General features: G+C 41.7%; 1 protein-coding gene and 1 long non-coding RNA gene across 2 annotated transcripts in view; one reads left to right on the top strand and one right to left on the bottom strand.

Moving 5' to 3' along the window:
- Positions 1-22,621, top strand: part of ttc7b (tetratricopeptide repeat domain 7B) — a 301,097-nt gene that overhangs the window by 155,824 nt on the left and 122,652 nt on the right. The window contains exon 13 of the mRNA XM_048599973.1: positions 821-937. Coding sequence (XP_048455930.1) covers positions 821-937 — 117 coding nt within the window. The remainder of the gene's footprint in view (positions 1-820; positions 938-22,621) is intronic.
- LOC125483692 lies at positions 387-14,351 on the bottom strand. Its single transcript, XR_007262641.1, has 3 exons — positions 14,262-14,351; positions 884-983; positions 387-496 (listed from the first exon to the last, which is right to left on the bottom strand). It is a non-coding gene; the product is annotated as an uncharacterized LOC125483692 (long non-coding RNA).

The following is a 22,621-nucleotide window of genomic DNA, read 5'->3' as shown; positions in this document are numbered from 1 at the left end:
GTTAAAGTTTCGGGTCCGGTGACCTTCCTCAGGTTGGTAGTTCTTTCGCTTTTTGTTGCAATATGATTTGGCTTATGTTTTCAGTACCATGTTTAAAAGGAAAAATACCAGGTTTTAAAAAAAGCATTTATCGTGCGGCTGACACAAGATCAGAAAGTCCAAAAGCACTTTTAAGTGGATTAGAGTTGTCTCTGAATGGAAATTGAACCCACCACCTTGTGACTCAGTGCTGAGAGTGCTGAGCCACAGCTGCAAGAACAATACGTTTGTTGATTCAAATCTCAATCATTCTGAAATATTTTCATTTTATCAAATTTTATTAATTATTTTTGAAAGAAAAGTTATGTGCAGCAACCAAATTTTCATGTTGAGCACTGCAATAAATACCCAGATAGTTTCACAGTGCCGTTGATTGAAAGATGAGCAATGTTCAAAGCACCAAGATGAACTCCTCTGCTCCTCTTCAAAGTAGCACCATGAGTTCTTTTACATTCACCTGAAAGGTCAGACAGATAAACATGAATTAAAGCATGGTCATTGAGGAAGCCTTTAAGAAGTATCTTTAAGAATGAAAGAGATGGGGAATTTTAGGGAGCGATTGCAATTTCTTATTCATGTCATTATTGCAGATTTGGGTGAGCAGTTGGATTTAGTGATATCAGATGCTCTCTTCAGTAATCCCGAACATCTTACTTTTAAGAGATTTAATTGAATAGCTGTTCACAAGTTTCAGCGTAGGCCCATTTGGGCTGATTGACTTCTTTCTATGCAGAAAAATTCTATGATCTATTAAAGTTAATCATACTTTCTTTCTTCATAGATTGCTGTTCACTAAAGTAAAACTGGAATCAGTGTGTAGGGGTCCTGATGAAGCTTTACTCACCTGCAAGCACATGCTTCAGATCTGGAAGTCATGCTACAAACTAACAAACCCCAGGTACGTGAGTACGAGTTCCTAGCATTAATCTCTGAATCTAGAGTATCTGGAAAAAAAACAATGAAAGTGAGTAAAGGAATGTAATTAATGCAATTTATATTATTTTCAAAGAATAAGCGGAGGTACCAAATAAAAGATTTATGCTGGTACGTGAAGTTAAGGAGAGTGGGTTGACCTGGATTATTGAAATGACAAAACAAACTCTGAAGTATAGCAGTGGGTTTGTCACATTGGGTTCTTTGTTGGGCTGTCCTTATTTACTGTTAGAAAAGACAGAATAACAGCTTATATTCATACCATAAATTGCGAAAACATGCAGAAGAACATGCATAGTTTAACAGGATGTTCAGTTACGTCACAATTACAACTATAGGTAGACAATTATGACGTTTTTCCCATTTTGGAAACATGGATGGGTAAAGGTATGCTTAATGCATTAAGTTTTCAAATAAAGAAGACTTTCATTTGCAGGAAAACTGATGCTGCAGCTAATGAAGGCCATAAAAAACTGGCAAATGGAATCCTTGGTCTTGCGTGTAGCAACACAGAATAAATATAACTAAATTAAAATAAGTTGTGCTACAGTTAGAATATTGAGTATATTTGACGAATCCATCATTGATAAGATATAGAACAAATGAAACGGTGCAATTTAATGTCTCAAAGATGTAAACAGGATTGCTAAGTTACTGTTACGAAGAAAAACTTGAGAAGTTTAGTGACCTGATAGCAGTCTTTCAGGCTCGGAAAGTTCATGATGGGCTAAATAATGATTGATTGCTTCCCAGTTTGTCAAAACCTCCAATGGCAAACTGTGAAATCAGATTCATAAACATGCTGTTTTAGGAATGGGCTGACACAAGGGAAAATCACAATAAAAGCTGTCAAACTATCGTTAAATGCGCAATGTATCCTAGGCCTAACTGTTTGCAGTTGCTTCTTGAATGATCTTCCCACCATTGTGTGATTGACTTTAATGTGATCTAAAAAACTAATCAAAAACAATTGGTCTCGAGAAGGTAGTTTATTCCCATCTTTTGAAGACTTCAAAAGATGGATAATAAAAGTGACCTTAGGTTCACTCTGAGGGTTATATGTTTAAAATGAGAATTAAGTAGTTGGAAAAAAATATATTGATATGTGGGATGAGCATTTGCAGACTTGATGATCCAAATGGCTTGTTTCTTCTTTATCATACCATAATTATGGGTGTTGTTTGCAAGGCCGGTATTAATTGCCCTTGAACTGAGTGGCTTGCTAAACCATTTCAGGTAACAGTTGAATTAACATTGCTGTGGGTGTACACATCATAGAGTATTACAGCACGGAGATGGGCCCTTCGGCCCAAATGGGTCCATGCTGACCAAAATGTCCACCACGCTAACCCCATTTCCCTGCACTTGGCCCATATCCTTCTAAACCTTTCCTATCCATGTATTTGTTCAAATGCCTTTTAAATGTTGTTAATGTACCTGCCTCAACCACTTCCGTTGGCAGCTCATTCCATATGTGTACCACCCTCTGTGTAATAAAGTTGCCCCTCAGGTTCTTATGTATTCTTTTCCCTCTTAACTTAAACTGATAGCCTCTAGTCCTCCATTCCCCCAACGTCAAAAAAGACTGAGTGAATTCATCGTATCCATGCCTCTCATGACCTAGACCAGATATAGATTGCAGATTTCTTTATCTAAATGACACTAGTTAAGCAGATGTGACTATGCCTTTGAGGGATGGAACGTGTTGCAAAACTTAATTTTGTCCTAGACTAACCAGGATTCACTGGACGCCTGACTGATGCCTACCGTTATTCTTAATGATGCTTTCATGCTCTGGAGGCACTGCCTCCTCCTTTGGGAATCTGCACAACTGATGGTGTGGAAGGTAAACTTGGATGAAAATTTTAAAATGGTTAAAGAGCCTGTATTAATATAGTACCTTTCAGGAATTGAGGGCATCTTAATGGTTCACATTCAGCGAAATGCCTTTGAAATAGTTGGTGTTAAATTGTATGGAAATTAAGGTCAATTTGTGCAGTGGAAAATCCCACCAAACGCAGTGAAATAAATGTCCAAACAGTGTAAGGTGAATTTAATTTTGACAAACACATAAAACAGTAACAGTTTGATAAGCGTCCATCTGTTTTTACCTCGGCTGAAGTTGGATTTTAGCCCCAATCTGTTTTAGTAATGATTGTTTAGGAATAAATATTGGCCATGATACTAAACCCCTGTATTATACACCAGAATGTCACCAGGTCATGAAAGATGAAATTGGACATAACGCATATAGAATTCTATAAAGATTATTTCCAATGAAACATGTTACAAGCGTGCTCTTTGTTAAAACCTAGGCAGCATAATTTTAGTATGTTCCTGTTTATAGGAGCAGAAGTGACTTCCCAGATAGTGCACACCTGCATACAACCAAATATAATTAATATATAAATAATGCACTTTTCTTTGATGCCATGGGACGTTTTTTTAAACATCCCCCTGAAAACGCAGCTGAATCTTATTTATCATCTCATCTGAAAGGTGGCATCTCTGCCCAGTGGATTGAATGACATCTATAAAGTGATTGACAGATTATTGTTTCAATGGCACCTTTCAATCAAGCTGCGACTGGTGAATCCTATTCATAGAATTGACCCAAACAGAGAGGATAAAGCACGGAGGTCTAGAATGCGGATCTATTTAACTCTGTTGCAAAGAGATAAAAAACACAGGAAATGGTGGAAACACACAGCAAGAAATTGACATTTGTGAGGAGTTCAGGCAGTCAATGCCTGATATAGGGCCCAACCAGAAATGTTGACCTATCTGTTCTCTGTGCGGGTGTTGACTGACCTGCTGTTTGGCTTCTAGTCCTGATTTGCAACATTTTCAGTTTTTGCATTTTTTTCTAAAGAATAAATAATTGGGTTCATTCCAAAGGAACAGTTTTTAACCATGATGTAATGACATTACATTGGAATAGGAATTGACCAGTGAACCTCTCAAAGCAGTTCTGCTTTTCCATTAGATTACATTTGATCTGTACATTGGCTCCATTACCCAAAGTTCGCAAAAGGATCACACACCCAATAAAAATCTGTTGATTCCTATTTTGAAATTATGCAACTCTAGCATTCACAGCATTTTTGAGGCTTGGGTTCCATATTTCTACCACCTTTTGTGTGAAAAACTACTTTCTGATGTAGGTGCAAACATAGTGCTGTTAGTGATGAGTTCCAGCATTTTGATCTGGCATGTGACTTGGGGAGGGGGATCTTGCAGGTGGTCATGTTCCCATGCACCCGCTGTCCTTGTTTTTTGGGGTAGTAGACTTTGCAGGTCTGGGAAGTGCTGTCAAAGGAGCCTTGGCAAATTGCTGCAGTGCATCTTGTAGATAGCATACATTGTTGCCACATGTGATAATTGTGGAGGAAGTGAATGTTGAAGGCAGTGCATGGGGTGTCATGACACACTGATCCTCAAAGCCAGGAAAATTAATTTCCACTTGCATCCGTTTCTCTAATGTACAGACACCTTCTGTTTGAGTAATGTGGGCTTGTGGTTTGATGGCCTTTTTGCTGGGTAAACAAGGGAGCCTGGGTTATGAGTTCCATCAGAAAAGTGGAGATGTGGTCATAACCAGATCAACTATGATCGTTTAGATGGTGCATCAGGCTTGAAGGGCCAAATAACTCCCTATTCCTAAGTGATATATACTTAATATCAGTTTACAATTATGAGCCCCCTTAAACATAGCAAGAAGCCTGAAGGTGCTTCACAGAAATGTGATCAGTTGGAATTTAATGTCAAACCACATTTGTAACTACTAGGACAAACCTTGATCAAAGTAGTGAATACTAAGGATAAACTTAAGGGAGGAGAGTGAGGCAGAGTGGTTTAAGAATGTAGCCCTTTAGCCTTATGGTTTAAAAGGGTGAAAGTATGAGTGGAAACGTTGAGCAGTTAATGTTGGGAATAACCACAATGGGCAGAATTCAAGGTATACGGAGAAGATTGTAAGGCTTGAATAGGTTACAGAGTTGGGGAGGAATTAACATTTCAAGCATGTTGGAGTAATTTACTATTTTAACTGCACTAATCAATGTACATTGTTGGTGGTGGTGTCCTTTTTTTTAATTAATTCATGCAATGTAGCTGTTACTGTATAATCCAGCGTTTATTCCCCACACTAATTATGCAGAAGGCAGTTAAGAGTCTGGAGTCACGTATCCTTTCAATAATGAACTTGACTTAAGATCATAAGACATGTAGGCCAGGTCAGGGACATTAGTGAAATAGATGGGGTTTTCCAACAATGGACATGGTCATCTTTAGACCCTTAATTCCAGATTTTTATTGAATTCAGATTCCTCCATCAGCTTTGGCAGGATTGAAATCCAAGTTCCCAGAACATTTCTAGGGTCTCCAGATTAATAGTCTAGTGATAATACCGCTAGGCCGTTGCTTCACCAAATTTCAGTGATCCAAAAGTTATGGCTTGCATGTAGCTTTCACCACCAGTTCACAAAGACACCAGCCCTATGATCTAAAAGAAAATTGGAGAAAGCAGCCTCCTTACGCTGTTCTCCCAAGATCTAGTTCATAAAATGAGGTCCCTTGGGTGCAAGCCAAAATGGCCCACAGAATGGGAGAGGTCAGATAATCCTGTTATATGCTGTTAGTAAATATACTCTATTATTTCATGGTGGCCAAAATTAGTCCCAGCTTCTAAGCTGCGTGCCTGGTGTATTGAAGTAGCCAGAGATGGCAACAGATGCCTATTGATAGATATTTATTTAAATAAATAATATTGTTAAAACCTCTGCTAGCAGAAAATTTAGAAACTACCAGTTTGCAGGCACTATAATAAATTTTCATTAGGGGAACAAAAGCCCTCGGGATAAAGACCTGTATTGACTATTATTCAGGGAAGGTATGCACTTGGTTTAAACTGATGAATAGGTATAAGCTCTTTGAGAATATCTACAGAATTTGCACACAGGTTTACGTGCTGGTGTTGATGTACTTGTCTGAAGAATTGCTGTGCTGCAACCAAGTCACAACTTACTCCAGTTGAGAGATTAACCAATTTAGTTCCATCATTCCCTATCATGTTTAATTGGTCATTTTCTGTTCCTGCAGTATTGGCTCCTTGTTGGAATATAATTTTGTGTGTACAGTAAGAATGAAAGAGTAAACGAGGCGGTGGATAGATGAGATAGAAGCAGTCCTGGTAATACTGGGAAAGGGACTGTGCCCTCATGGCATATCTGAGGGAAATCAAAAAGTGGAGGCTGTAAAACAATCCTTTAAATCATTATTAGATTCGAAAGTTGTGACAACGAATATGAGTAACACCTACCCAATAGACATTGAGAACCACGTTTGAAACTGTAGAAAGTCAGGCCCGATCCTGTCCACTCCTAACCTAGTGAAACAAGTAGGGTATTTTATGTATGTTTGACTATGAAAGAGGGCATCACCACTGAACCTGACCCACTCTTTACCTGACAACTGGACATGTAATCAAGCAAGCCTAGTAGGTATATGCACCTACTGAGCTACCAGATGCCTTTCAATGATAATTCATTTAACAGCTGGGATTGTGTTGAAGTAGATTTTCTGTTTCAGTAACCCTAACCAAGCTTATTGTGAATATGAACCAGAAATTTCTAACTATAATGTACTTAAAATGTCAGAAATATGTTCCCTCACCTAGTGCATAACCAGCTGCAAAATATCTTAATAAATAGAATGTGCAGTGAGAAGCAGCCCAGTTAACTCAACTGGTCCAAGTCCTTGTTTAGGCTTCACACTAGCCTCCTCCAGCCTAATACTACTCGTTCTTACAACACACCCTTATAATCCTTTCTCCCTCATAAGATTATCTAGGTTTGTCATAAATTGATCTATGCTATTTGCCTCAAGTCCTCCCTGTCATGATGTGTTTCACATTCTAATCATTCACTGAGTAAAGAAATTTCTGAATGCCTTATTTTATTTCCTAAAATTGTCTTATATTTATGGCCTTTAATTTTGGTGTCAACCACAATTTGAAACTATCTATGTTTACTGTATCAAACCCATCATCAACTCAAAAAACAACAATCCAGTTGTCCCTCACCCTTTTTTCCAAAGGTCAAGCATTCTTGATGTATAACCTGTCAGTTTTATACTTATCAGGAGTTGTCTTGTCACAACGTAGTCCATGTGCTTGGCTTAACACCCTATTCATCCGTTGAATTTTTCCATTAGTTATTCCATTCTGGCAGGTTGGCCAGAACCTTGTGGCAATGATGAAGATCTCAGTCACTGACCTGAGGGCCCTGCATTGCCTCTTTTTAGGAAGGTCCATTGTATTGTTCCACAGGAACACTTGACAGGCCTGCAGTGGAGCTTGGTCTGGGATCAAGATTCGCGTTGACGGGATTCTAACCTACTAAGATATGATAGACAATCAGAAACAACAGCTCCATTGATTGGCAGTGTCACCATTAGGGTAATAGCTGCTGTAGTATGACACCCATCAGGGGTTAAGTATCGGGTCTGGATCCAGGGTGGCGGTCATTGTGCCTGGAGTGGGATCACAGGAGCAGGGTCAACATCAAAAGTGCAGGGCTTTTAACACACACCCCAGGCCTTTGTGTTGACAGGTCCCTCTTTCTGGCCGTGTACCATTGACTATTGCACTAACCTTCCTGGAAACCCAGAAACAAACTGTACCAGTTTGATTGTCATGCTCCTCACATAACAAAACCCTTGGCCACCATTGGGCTAATGACGGCAACTGCAGGATAAAGCATTTTAGTGGACATTCATTGCAGTCTGGCAGCACGTGGGCCTTGCTACAGTGACGTTATTGGGGTGGAGATGAGAAGCTGATTGGGTCCCATCCAGTTACCCTTCTCTCTCATTGAATAAATTCTACTCCACCACCATTACCAAATGCGCATTTGGTAAAGGACGCACAATTCCACTGATTGCCTGACACAACACCTGTTGCCATTGATGTTTGAGAAACTGAGTCTTTATACTTCTTCTCAATTGTTCACTAAATATATGCCATCGTGACCATGTTTCTGCCACATTATAGTTAGCCGATCTTGTTTCTTCACCTCTCTTGTACCCTTTAATTCTCGCTATTTAATGACAACTGACACCAGTGCTAATTTTAGAAAATCTGTCCACCAGAAGGGTAAACATTCCTTCATTCAATTTTACTTCAACTGTGGCTTTGACCAAAGTAAGATAGATTTTGAATGACAGGGATGTTATAACAAAGTAACTTTTTCCAATTAAGCAAATGACAATGCGATCGTGTGAATCCACAGGGAAAAGATAATACTAAACCCAGTTTACAGAGCTGCTCATTAGTACTACATCCAGAGCCAATCAAGTGAGGAAGAGGAGACTTGGAACACAGCATACTGCAGGAATTCAGAGACAGTTGAACCTTACTGAAAAGGCTGATAACTCAGAACAAAGAGTGTCTTTTTTAAATCTTTTACAAGCTGATGCGGAAAAGTATTGGAAACCAAATTATTCTGCATTTTATTTTGAATGAAGCTTCCCAACTAGAACAGTGAGAATATGTGAGGACTCTGAAAAATATAAGAAATCAGGTTAATTTTTTAAGGGGCCATTGATTTGTTGGAAAGATTAATTTCTTTGTAACCATGCACTACAGTGATGTGCTAAGCTAAATTGGTGGGGCAATTGGACTTCAAAACAATATGCACAGATATTACAGTGTATCTCCATTACATAGGGTCAGATGGAATAAATTATGATCCCCAGCTGATGGAAGAATATCAGGAAAGTAGGACCAATCTGAAACGAGGAATTAAGAGGGCTGAAAGAGGTCATGAAATATCTTTAGCAAACAAGGTTAAGGAAAATCCCAAAGCCTTTTATTCATACATAAGAAGCAAGAGGGTAACTGGAGAAAGGGTTGGCCCACTCAAGGACAAAGGAGGGAAGTTATGCGAGGAGTCAGAGAAAATGAGTGAGATTCTTAATGAGTACTTTGCATCGGTATTCACTGAGGAGAGGGACATGACGGATGTTGAGGTTTGGGATAGATGTTTGATTACTCTAGGTCAAGTTGGCATAAGGCGGGGGGAAGTGTTGGGTATTCTAAAAGGCATTGGGGTGGACATTCCCGAGGTCCGGATGGGATCTATCCCAGGTTACTGAGGGAAGCGAGAGAGGAAATAGCTGGGGCCTTAACAGATATCTTTGCAGCATCCTTGAGCACAGGTGAGGTCCCGGAGGACTGGAGAATTGCTAATGTTGTCCCCTTGTTTAAGAAGGGTAGCAAGGGTAATCCAGGTAATTATAAACCAGTGAGCCAGACGTCAGTGGTGGGGAAGCTCCTGGAGAAGATACTGAGGGATAGGATCCATTTACATTTGGAAGAAAATGGGCTTATTAGTGATAGGCAGCATGGTTTTGTGCAGGGAAGGTCATGTCTTACCAACTTGATAGAATTCTTTGAGGAAGTGACAAAGTTGATAGATGAGGGAAGGGCTGCAGGTGTCATATACATGGACTTCAGTAAGGCGTTTGATAAGGTTCCCCATAGTAGGCTGATGGAAAAAGTGAAGTCGCATGGGGTCCAGGGTGTACTAGCTAGATGGATAGAAAACTGGCTGGCAACAGGAGACAAAGAGTTGTAGTGGAAGGGAGTTTCTCAAAATGGAGAACTGTGACCAGTGGTGTTCCACAGGGATCCGTGTTGGGACCACTGTTGTTTGTGATATACATAAATGATCTGGAGGAAGGTATAGATGGTCTGATTAGCAAGTTTGCAGATGACACTAAGATTGGTGGAGTAGCAGAGAGTGAAGGGGACTGTTGGAGAATGCAGCAGAATATAGATAGATTGGAGAGTTGGGCGGAGAAATGGCAGATGAAGTTCAATCCAGGCAAATGCGAGGTGATGCATTTTGGAAGATCCAATCCAAGAGCGAACTATGTGGTAAATGGAAAAGCCCTGGGGAAAATTGATGCACAGAGAGATCTGGGTGTTCAGGTCCATTGTATCCTGAAGGTGAACGCAGGTCAATAGAGTGGTCAAGAAGGCATACGGCATGCTTTCATTCATCAGACGGGGTATTGAGTACAAGAGTTGGCAGGTCATGTTACAGTTGTATAGGACTTTGGTTCGACCACATTTGGAATACTGCATACAGTTCTGGTCGCCACATTACCAAAGGGATGTGGATGCTTTGGAGAGGGTGCAGAGGAGGTTCACCAGGATGTTGCCTGGTATGGAGGGTGCTAGCTATGAAGAGATGTTGAGTAGATTAGGATTATTTACATTAGAAAGACGGAGGTTGAGGGGGGAATTGATTGCGGTCTACAAAATCATGAGAGGTATAGACAGGGTGGATAGCAAGAAACTTTTTCCAAGAGTGGGGGACTCGATTACTAGGGGTCATGATTTCAAGGTGAGAGGGGAAAAGTTTAAGGGAGATATGCGTGGAAAGTTCTTCATGCAGAGGGTGGTGGGTGCCTGGAACGCGTTGCCAGCAGAGGTGGTAGAGGCGGACACGATAGCGTCATTTAAGATGTATCTAGACAGATACATGAATGGGCAGGGAGCAGAGGGATACAGATCCTTGGAAAATAGGCGACAGGTTTAGATAGAGGATCTGGATCGGCGCAGGCTTGGAGGGCCGAAGGGCCTGTTCCTGTTGCCCAGCTAGTTCTCTATCCATGTAGCTAGTACCCCCTGGACCCCATGCGACTTCACTTTCTCCATCAGCCTACCATGGGGAACCTTATCAAACGCCTTACTGAAATCCATGTTTCTGACATCTATAGCCCTTCTCTCATCTATCCACTTTGTCACTTCCTCAAAGAATTCTATCAAGTTGGTAAGACATGAATTTTAAAACTTTAAAACTTCTTGCTGAACTGTTGAGGTCACAAGCATTTCCTTGTGGTGACTTACTATATTTTCATCAGATGCTATTGTCTGTCTGTCTCTTAGCAAGGGACACTGCTATCTGTGCTAACCCTTGACTTTTTTGACTGAACTCTAAGAAATAAAGTCATGGCTTTAGTTACCTTTAAGTTGCTAAGCAGCATATCTCCTATTTGCATCTCCTCTTCTGAACTGCAACCTGCTTCTGGCCTCTTCTGTAGATCATAAAAGCTCAAATCAACAATAAAAAGCAATTATCTCACCAGGTAGCTTGTACAGTCATTTAGCTTAAATCACTTGACTTCTCTGAAAGGCTATCTTTAGTTCACTGTTCCAAATGACTTTCAAATCTTTTCTTTTTAAAAAAAAATTCAGATCTTTACAACACTGAAAACTGAAAACCCATTTATCTCGACTTTGGAATCCAAGTTCTCAAATAATAATGTTATAAATTATCATTACAACAAGATACACAAAACTTCTTTTTTGTTCTTCAGTATCCCTGGACACCAAGGCCGCATTTGACTGCGTCTGGTATCAAGGAACTCTAGCGAAACTGGGGCCAATGGGAAACGGGGCAAACTGTCCACTGGTTGGAATCATACTTGGCACAGAGGAAGATAGTTGTGGTTGTTGGAGCTCAGTCATCTCCGCTGCAGAGAATCTCTGCAGGAGTTCCTCAGGGTAGTGACCTGGACCCAACTATCTTTAGTCGCTTCATCAATGACCTCCCTCCATCATAAGGTCAGAGATGTTTGTAGATGATTGCATAAATGTCAGCACCACTTTGTAACTCCTCAGATACTGAAGCAGTCAATGTTCAAATGCAACAAGATATGCACAATATCTGGGCTTGGGCTAACAAGTGGCAAGTAACATTCACACCACGCAAATGTCAGGCAATGACCATCACCAATAACGGATAATCTAACCACCAGCCATTGACATTCAATGGTGTGGTCATCGCTGAATCCCCCACAACAGCATCCTAGGGAGGGGGCGTTACCATTGACTGGAAACTTAACTGGAGTCACCACATAAACACACCGGCTACAAGAGCAGGCCAGAGGCTAGGAATACTGCAGTGAGTAACTCGCCTACTGACTCCCCACTTGCCTGGATGAGTGCAGCTCCAACAACATTTAAGAAACTTGATACCATCCAGGTCAAAGCAGACTGCTTGATTGGTACCACAGCCGCAAACATCCACCCACTCCACCACCAAAGGTCATTAGCAGTAGTGTGTACTATCTACAAAATGCACTGCAGAAATTCACCTTAGAAGGCACTTTCCAAATCCACGACCACTTCCATCAAGGTCAAACAGCAAATACTTGGGAATATCATCATTTGCAAGTTCTCCTTCAAGCCAATCACCATTCCGACCTGGAAATAAATCTCTGTGCCTTCAGTGTCACTGGGTCAAAATCCTGAAATTCCCTCCGTAAGGGCATTGTGGGCCTACCTACAGCACCTGGACTGCAGTGGCTCAAGAAGGCAGCTCACCACCACCTTGTCAAGGGTAACTAAAGATGGGAAATAAATGCTAGCCCAGCCAGTGACACCTGCATCCCACAAGTGAATAAAAAGATGTTAAATTCATAGTTACTAATTTTTTTTTTACTTCTTTCCTACTCACTTTTATCGTGTATTCATAGAAACATAGAAGATAGGAACAGGAGGAGGCCATTTGGCCCTTCGAGTCCACTCTTTCATTCATCACGATCATGGCTGTTCGTCCAACTCTAGCCTCATCCTGCTTTCTCCCCATAATCTTTGATCCCATTCACCCCAAGTGCTATGTCTAGCCGCCTCTTGAATACATTCAATGTTTTGGCATCAACTACTTCCTGTAGCTTCTGTGTGCGTGCGCATATGGCTAAGAGCAAGAGTAGGCCACTTGGCCTCACAAACATGCTGCAGTATTCAATAAGATTGTGGCTGATTTTATTAATCCATATTTCTGCCTACCTCCATAAACTTGCATATTTTTTGAACTTTTCACCTCTTTTTGTAAAAGTTAGGTCCAAAGACTTATGATCCTCCATCAGAAAAAAATTATCCTCATTTGTATTTTAAATGGGTGATCCCTTATCAAACAGTGATCTTCTAGTTTAAGCTCTCCAAACACAAGGACACATTATTTTTACATTCACCATGTTAAAATCTCTCAGGATCTTCTGTTTCAATTAAGTTACTTCTGTGTCTTCTAAATTCCAGTAGATACAAGCCCAGCCTGTCCAAACATTCCATATTAGACAGTTTTCCAATTCCAGGGTGTTAGACTCAACAATCTTCAGTGAAGGGTCCAGCATATTTCCATCTATCCTTAAAAAAGTAGACCAAGGATGTTGTCTCACCAGTGCCCTGTGTGACTGAAGCATAACCCTCCTTTTTATTGTATTTAATTCCCCTCCCAACAAATGATATCATTCTATTAGCTTTCCTAATTATTTGCTGTACCTGCATATTAATCTTTTGCAATTCATGTATAAGGACACCCAGATTCCTCTGCATCTCCAATGTCCTCCACCCTCTGATATGTATCACATACACCTCCGTTATCTCAGATCCATAGAGAGTTATCACCATTGCTGCCTTTGCAAAATCCTGAACATCCACTGGCACGATAGGTGCGCGGACGTGAGCATCCTCTTCCAGGTCATTATCCCCAGTATCGAGCTTCAGGTTATTTTCCCTGGAGCGTTGGAGGCTGAGGGGTTACCTTAAAGCGGCTTATAAAGTCATAAGGGGCATGGATAGGGTGAATAGCCAAAGTCTTTTTTCCTAGGGTGTGGAAGTCCAAAACCAGAGGGCATAGGTTTAAGATTAGGGGGGAAAGATTTAAAAAGGACCTGAGAGGCAACTTTTTCACGCAAAAGGTGGTGCGTATGTGGAATGAGCTACCAGACGAAGTGGTGCAGTAGGGTACAATTACTATATTTAAAAGGCGTCTGGTTGGGCATATGAATAGGAAGTGTTTAGAGGGATATGGGCCAAATGCTGGCAAATGAGACTAGGTCAGATTGAAATGTCTGGTCAGTATGGACGAGTTGGACCAAAGGATCTGTTTCCGTTCCGTACGACTCTGGGCATGCATGACCAGCTGCAATTGACAGGCCACCTTGTCTGTATGCCTGAAACAAGACTTCCTAAGCAAGTGTTCTACTCTTGAGTTCCTCAATGGTAAGCAATCACTAGGAGGGCAGAGGAAATAATACAAGGACACCCTGAAAGCCTCCCTAAACAAATGCAACATCCTCACTTGCCCTAGAATGTACAAACTAGAGAAAAATCATTAACAAAGGCGCCAGCTACTTTGAGCATCTTCGAGTGGAGCAAGTAGGCACAAAGCACAAGCAGCAGAAAGAGCACACAGAATCCAAAGCGAATCACTCACCCAACTCATCAAGCTCCTCCTGCCCTACCTGTGGTAGAGTCCGCAGCTCCACGATTGGACTGTTTAGCCACTGCAGATCCCATCTGCTACCCCTCCCCTGTCTCCCTCTGGAGTGGACGCAAGTCTCCTTGATCCCAACAGGCGGCCAAAGAGAAGAAGAAAAACTATAATTATTTCTTCCTTTATACTCTGTTAGGTGACCCGTACGCCTCTCCCTGAAGCGACTTTTAGGTTGTATTATTTCTCATCTCGACCCAAACTGTTTCTTCAATTTGGTTTCTTGAACTAAGGTTATTCCTCTCTATTGTAATAATATCATCATTAATTTGCAGAACCACCTTTCCATATTTTCTTAGCTTCCGGTTCTTCCTAAATGTCCTGCACACTCCAATATCACCTTGTAGATGTGTCTCTGTGATGGCGAACAAAATGTGCTCATTTATTTATATTGCACTATCAATTTATCTTTTTTGTTTCAAATACAACACACATTCAGAAAGAGAAACTTTAGTTTTGGCCTTTTATTATTTCTGTGATCTCTAGCCTTATCTGTTGATTTGTACTCTCTATTCCTTCCTGTGTTGCAACACAGATTGTAAGCCAAAGTATATTAGCCTCACTATCACAGAATTTGCAACAGTGATCTTAAAACTTTCAGTGACCCTCAAAGTGCCCAATTGTTCCTAACTAGATGTTACAAATAACAGATCTCGGACATCAAGTTTATTAATAACAAACAACAATTAACAGTTTATTATTAAGAATGTAACTTTTGCAGAACACAGATAAACTATAAGGCAATCTAACTAATATCCATAATCTCGGCCTAAACTTCTTTGATCACAAACCCTCACTCTCACACCAACAGACACAGTATAGAGATAATTTTTTTAAAAAAGAACTAAGTTGCCAGCTGGATACTGTTTCAGTGATGAATACCAGGATTTAGTAAGATCCTTGGATGTTAGTTTGCATTACAGACACAGAAGGCTGTGTGGTTTGCTTGAATTCTTAAGTTACTGGTTAATATAAATAGCATCTGCAGACCTTGAGAGATTTTTAGTTACTTCCTACAGAACGGGGGTTTTCTTTCAGAAATTTCAGCAATAACCGGAGACAGAAGAACCAAAAACCCAGTGCAGTCCAGCAGCTTCCAAAGCAAAAACTGCATCCTACTTAAAACCTAGTCAGAGCCCAGTTCGCTCTCTGTTTTCAGCATTCTTCATCAAAGGAAATCCTTCATTCATTCATGGGATGAGGGCGTTGCTGGCTAGGCAGCATTTATTGCCTATCCTTAATTGCCCAGAGGGCAGTTACGAGTCAGCCACATTGCTGTGGGTCTAGAGTCACGTGTAGGCCAGACCAGGTAAGGATGGCAGTTTCCTTGCCTAAAGGGCATTAGCGAACCAGATGGGTTTTTCCCGACAATCGACAATGGATTCATGGTCATCATTAGATTCTTAATTCCAGATATTTATTGAAATCAAATTCTACCTTCTGCCGTGGCGGGATTCGAACCTGGGTCCCCAGTATGTTATCTGGGTCTCTGGATTAACAGTGCACCCCCTCTGCCTTGATTAACCAATTCAACATCCAACCAGCTGCCAGCACATGAACAGAACAATATCGTGGCATCTGCAGTGTCCTTAGAGCAGTAATTAACCTGTGTTATCATTCCAGGCCAGTTCTCAATAGCAAACATCATTCCTTTGAGTTCTTTTTTTTTTAAAACAAGCTACTGGCTCAAAGCTCAAATCTCAACTGCAGCTCTCAATCCAAACCCAAAAATGAGAAAACCAAATGAAAAATAGTGATAGCCTCAAACACCTGTCATGATCTTCTTTTGCACTGTGATTCACTGGAACACTACAGCATGCCAAGGACAGACACGTGGACGTGTGAGTGGGATGCTGTGTTAAGATGACCGGCTACGGGAAGGTCAGGATCCTTCTTGCGCACAGACCAGAGGTGTTCCACAAAGCAGTCACCCAGTCTACGTTTGGTTTCTCCAATGTCGAGTAGGCCACACTGGGTGCAGCGAATGCAATACACAAGATTGGAGGAGGTACAGATGAAATGTTGCTTTACCTGGAAAGACTGTTTAGGCCTTAGGATGATGAGCAGGGAGGAAGTGAAGAGGCAAGTGTTGCACCTTCTGCAGTAACATGGGAAAGTGCCTTGGAGAGGAGGGTGTGGTGTTGGTGTTTGTGGAATGGACTAGGGTATCCTAGAGGACATGATCCCTGCGAAATGTAACCGCAATCTTGTGTACTGTATTCGTTGCAACCAATGTGAGCTTCTCTGACTCCAGCGTCTGCAGTTCTTGCTATCTCCCGTTTCTTCCCTTTTAGCTTGTTTTCATGTCCTCCCCCCAATCCCAGTTCTGTCCTTTCAAGTCTGGCAGGAGACATACCATTGTTCTGCCATTCTCAAATTCCGATCACTTAATCTGAACTATCAACATCTTTTCTCCACCAGCACCCTACACCCTCTACCCCCTCTACCCCCACCTCCCCTTCCAAAACTGTGGCATAAATGCTGTCCCATATATAGTTTCTTTTAGCTCTGATGAAGAGTAGACTCGAAATGTTAGCTTGCTCTTTCTCCATGGATGCTATCTGACCTATTGTGATCTATTGCAGAATAGATTCCAGCATCTGCAATAATTTGTTCCTGCTCTTTCAACATGTTTGTTCAACCAATGTCTAAAAATCAAGTCACTAACACATTGGCAGTTGTTAATTAGTGTCCCTTTAAAGATTACAATGGAAATCTGTAGATGCTATTGTCATTAACTTGCTAAATCCATAGTGAGGTGCAGATAGTATTACTTCTGGACTCAAATGATGAGTCTGTTGAGGAGGTTATATTCATAGTGGAAATTATGTTTTGTCTCAGGATTTGTGCTAGCTTGAGAAGTGATCAACACCTGTTATAGAAGGCACAGCAGGCTTGTGTTTTCAAGAATTGTTTTAATTGTGATTTGTACATGTATAAACCCCAAGACTGTCTTCCCACTAATCTACCTTCCAATCATCTATCATATCTATATTTATTTTCACTCCTCTCTCACACACAAATACGCACACTGATATAACAGGGTGTAGAGCTGGATGAACACAGCAGGCCGAGAGGAAAGCTGACGTTTCGGGTCTAGACCCTTCTTCAGAAGAAGGGTCTAGACCTGAAATTCAGCTTTCCTGCTCGGCCTGCTGTGTTCATCCAGCTCTGCACCTTGTTATATCAGATTCTCCAGCATTGGCAGTTCCTACTATCTCAAATACTTCTTTTTTTCCTCTTTCAGTGTGTATGGAAGTTTGCTAATAATGCCAAGCAATCTGCTTACTTCATGAAGTACCAGTACTGTTATCATGATCACTTTCTTGATAATCCCTTGCTAATCATATTGAAATGAATGAAACATTCGTTTTGAAATTTAACTTCTTGATCTCTGTAACAAGTTTGTTTGGAAGATGTATTATCTGCCTTCTATGTGAATTTTAAACCATAAGATATAGGAGCAGAATTAGGCCATTCAGCTCATCGAACCTGCTCCCCAATTCAATCTTGCATGATATGTTTCTCAACCTCATTCTCCTGCCTCCTGCCTGTAACCGCTGATGCCCTTATTAGTCAAGAACTTATTTATCTCTGACTTAAACACACTCAATGACTTGGCCTCCACCGCCTTCTGCAACAATGAGTTCCACAGATTAACTACCCTCTGGCTGAAGAAATTCCTCCTCATCTCAATTCTAAAGTGTCGTACCTTCACTCTGAACCTCCTCTGGACCCTCTCTAATGCCGGCACCGCCTTCCTTAGACATGGAACCCAAACCTGCTCTCAATATCACAAATGCTGTCTAACTTTATAGTCTAAGCTTTATAGTCCATCCCTACTCTTGTATTCTAGTCCTTTTGAAATGAGTGCTAACATTGTATTTGCCTGCCTAACTGCCAACTGAACCTGCATGCTCACCTTAAGAGAATCCTGAACTAGGACTCCTCAGTCCCTTTGTGGTTCAGAAAACTGACATCTTTTCCCATTTAGAAAATCGTTTATGCCTCTTTTTCCTATCAAGGTGTAAATCTCACACTTTTCCATATGGTGTTCCATCTTGCTATTTCTTTGCCCACTCTCCTCACCTGTCCCAAGTCCTCCTGCAGCCTCCCACTTCCTCAACACTACCTTTCCCTCCATCTATCTTTGTTTCATCTACAATCTTAGCAACAATGCCTTCAGTTCCTTTCCCCAGATCTTTAATGCAAAGTGTGAATAGTTGTAGTCCCAAAACTGACCCCTGCAGAACTCCACTAATCACTGGTTGCCATCCTGAAAAAGACACCTTTATTGCCATTCTCTGCCTTCTGCCAGTCAGCCAAACCATACATGCTAGTAGCCTAGCCGATAGCGAAGATTTTGTATAGGTGCTCTTCCTCTTTCCTGCATAGTACTGGCGTGTTGCAGTGAGTGGTGGCCGTTTAAATAGTGTCCTAATACAGCTTTGTTTCTGGACGTTGGGGTGGTTGCTGTGGAAGTTGAGAATTTGGTCAGTGTGGGTAACTTTCCTGTATTCTGAGGTTTGGAACTCCCCGTTGGTCATACGTTCAATCCTGACGTCCAGAAACGGAAGCTGATCATTGTTTTCTTCTTCTCTCATGAATTTAATCCCGGTGAATACATTGTTGATGAGGTGGTGGGTCTCTTCAATTTTGGTGCTTTTAATAATATTTGTCATTATTAACATTATTATTCGCAGTAACTAGTGGGGTGCCACAGGGATCGGTGCTAGGACCGCAGCTATTCACAATAGCTATTAATGATTTGGATGAGGGAACAAAATGTAACATCTCCAAGTTTGCAGATGATACCAAGTTGGGTGGGAGGGTGAATTGTGACGAGGATGCAGAGATCCTTCAGCATGATCGACAGGTTGAGTGAGTGGGCAGATGCCATTTGGATAAATGTGAAGTTATTCACTTTGGAAGCAAAAACAAGAAGGAAGATTACTACCTGAATGGCTGTAAATTGGGAGAGGGGAGTGTGTAGTGGGACCTGGGTGTCCTTGTGCACCAGTCGCTGAAGGTAAGCATGTAGGTGTAGCAGGTGGTAAAGAAGGCAAATGGTATGAAGGGTCTAGGCCCGAAACGTCAGCCTTTCTGCTCCTATGATGCTGCTTGGCCTGCTGTGTTCATCCAGCCCTGCACCTTGTTGTCTCGGATTCTCCAGCATCTGCAGTTCCTACTATCTCCAAGGCAAATGGTATGTTGGCCTTCATTGCAAGAGGTTTCTAGTACAGCAGCAGGGATGTGTTATTGCAGTTATACAGGGCCTTGGTGAGACCACACATAGAAGATTGTGTGCAGTTTTGATCTCCTTTTCTGAGGAAGGATGCTCTTGCTCTCAAGGGAATGCAGCGAAGGTTTACCAGGCTGATTTTGGAGATGGCGGGACTAATTTAGGGCGGCACACTGGTTAGCACTGCTGTGTCACAGCGCCAGGGATCCGGGTTCGATTCCACCTTCGGACAACTCTATGTGGAGTTTACACATTCTCCCCGTGTCTGCGTGGGTTTCCTCTGGGTGCTCCAGTTTCCTCCCAGAGTCCAAAGGTGTGCAGGCTAGGTGGATTGGCCATGCTAAATTGTCCCATAGTGTTCAGGGATGTGTAGATTAAATGGGTTATACGGGGATGGGATGCTCTGAGAGTCGGTGTGGACTTGTTGGGCCAAAGGGCCTGTTTCCACATTGTAGGGATTCTATGATAAACTATGATGATAATGTATAAGGAGAGATTGACTGACTGGGTTAGGATGGTTTTCGCTGGAGTTCAGATGAATGTGGGGGAATCTCATTGAGACTTATAAAATTCTAACAGGACCAGACAATGAATATGTAGGAAGGATGTTCCCGATGGTGGGTGTGTCCAGAACCAGGGGTCACAGTATGAGGATTCAGGGGAGACCATTTAGGACAGAGATGAGGAGACGTTTCTTCACCCAAAGAGTGGTGAGCCTGTGGAATTCATTACCACAGGAAGTAGTTGATGCCAAAACATTGAATGTATTCAAGAGGCAGCTAGATATAGCACTTGTGGCAAATGGGATCAGCGATTATGGAGAGAAAGCAGGATTAGGCTATTGAGACAACAAGGTGCAGAGCTGGATGAACACAGCAGGCCAAGCAGCATCATAGGAGCAGAGAGGCTGACGTTTCGGGCCTAGACTCTTCATCAGAAAAGGGGGAGGGGAAGGGGGTTCTGAAATAAATAGGGAGAGAGTGGGAGGCGGATAGAAGATGGATAGAGAAGAGGATAGGTGGAGAGGAAACAAACAGGTCGAAGAGGCGGGGATGGGGCCAGTAAAGGTGAGTGTAGGTGGGGAGTTAGGGAGGGGATAGGTCAGCCCAGGGAGGACGGACAGGTCAAGGGGGCGGGATGAGGTTAGTAGATAGGAGATGTGGGTGGGGCTTTAGGTGGGAGGAGGGGATAGGTGGGAGGAAGAACAGGTTAGGGAGGCAGGGACAAGCTGGACTGGTTTTGGGATGCGGTAGGGGGAAGGGGCTATTGAGTTGGATGATCAGCAATGATCGTGATGAATGGTGGAGCAGACTTAAAGGACCAAATAGCCGCCCCCTGTTCCTATCTTCTATGTTTATATGTTTCTATGATGAAATGCTTGCTCCTCACTGCCCTTAACACTACCATAATCACAGTCTATATTCAGGTAATTAAACTGCCCCATTACGTCTATTCGTTTTATGATCCCAGCTGTTTTTACAATATATTTCAGATACCAGAATTAAATCTTGCTTGATGAGCCCTTAATTTAATGTGGTGGTCTTTCCCTAAAACATAAGCACATAAGGTTGCAGACCTGACAGAAGTGTTGCTTATTTCATTAAAGAAAATTCAAAAAAAGAAATAAAACAAAGTAAGCTATCTAAATATAACAGTTTGAAAGATTTCAAAGCATGCAGCAAAACCAAAATTCCGTCTATTCCCCAACACTGTCGCTTTTCAGTTAATTAAGATCTAGAGAAATTTTCCTTCCCTATCAAATCTACAGGTTTGACTTAACCACTTCTCAGTTCCTATCTTGTGAGCCATGAAGCCTTTTCTTGAATGCTCACTCAACTGAGAGATTACATTTTCTCAGCTTTAAAGAACCAATACAGATCTCTGACCAACTACTCCTGGTGTCTGGAAGTTTCACTGAGGTAAATTATTTCCTTGTGTGCTCCGATCAATCTCCTTTCTCTAGGAGAGACAATACTTAGAGCTAACTTCAGTCAGATCTCCTTTGACATGATCCAAAAGATTGTGAAATAAATTATAGAAGAAAAAATGCTCATCCGAGGTTCTGTTACAGCTAATGTCTTCATGTTTCTCTCTTGGAATCTCTGACATACATTGGTTCTAAAGTAATGGTTATAGATAGATTAACCTAATTAATTTTAAACCCTTCATAAGATTAGACCAACACCAATATAACACTAGTTTTAAACGCAGACTCTCTTAAAAAATGGTGTTTGTGTATATCACATGTCTTTAATCACACACTATAATGCTTATACATCTCTAATTTTCTTGCAGGTATATTCCTCTACAGTCTTCCCACTCATTGCACCCTCTTTGTTCCTTAGCTCTACCCACATCAATTGTAGCCTTGAACCCTCTGAGACTTTCCTCTTTCTCTAGTACAGCTGTTGTCCTTAACCAGTATCACAACCTGTCCTCCTTTTCTATCTTCCCTGGGATTGAGGGTGATTTAGCGGTTTGGATCAGAAATTGGCTAGCTGTAAGAAGACAGAGAGTGGTGGTTGATGGGAAATGTTCATCCTGGAGTTCAGTTACTAGTGGTGTACCTCAAGGATCTGTTTTGGGGCCACTGCTGTTTGTCATTTTTATAAATGACCTGGTTGAGGGCGTAGAAAGATGGGTTAGTAAATTTGCGGATGACACCAAAGTCGGTGGAGTTGTGGATAGTGCGGAAGGATGTTGCAGGTTACAGAGGGACATAGATAAGCTGCAGAGCTGGGCTGAGTGGTGGCAAATGGAGTTTAATGCGGAAAAGTGTGAGGTGATTCACTTTGGAAGGAGTAACAGGAATACAGAGTACTGAGCTAATGGTAAGATTCTTGGTAGTGTGGATGAGCAGAAAGATCTCGGTGTCCATGTGCATAGATCACTGAAAGTTGCCACCCAGGTTGATAGCGTTGTTAAGAAGGCGTACAGTATGTTAGATTTTATTGGTAGAGGGATTGAGTTTCGGAGCCATGAGGTCATGTTGCAGCTGTACAAAACTCTGGTGCGGCCGCACTTGGAGTATTGCGTACAGTTCTGGTCACCGCATTATAGG

Source organism: Rhincodon typus, chromosome 8 (assembly GCF_021869965.1).
Source record: "Rhincodon typus isolate 14 chromosome 8, sRhiTyp1.1, whole genome shotgun sequence".
Classification (NCBI taxonomy): Eukaryota; Metazoa; Chordata; class Chondrichthyes; order Orectolobiformes; family Rhincodontidae; genus Rhincodon; species Rhincodon typus.
Note: the sequence above shows the minus strand (reverse complement) of the source record. Positions and strands in the feature narration are given on the sequence as shown.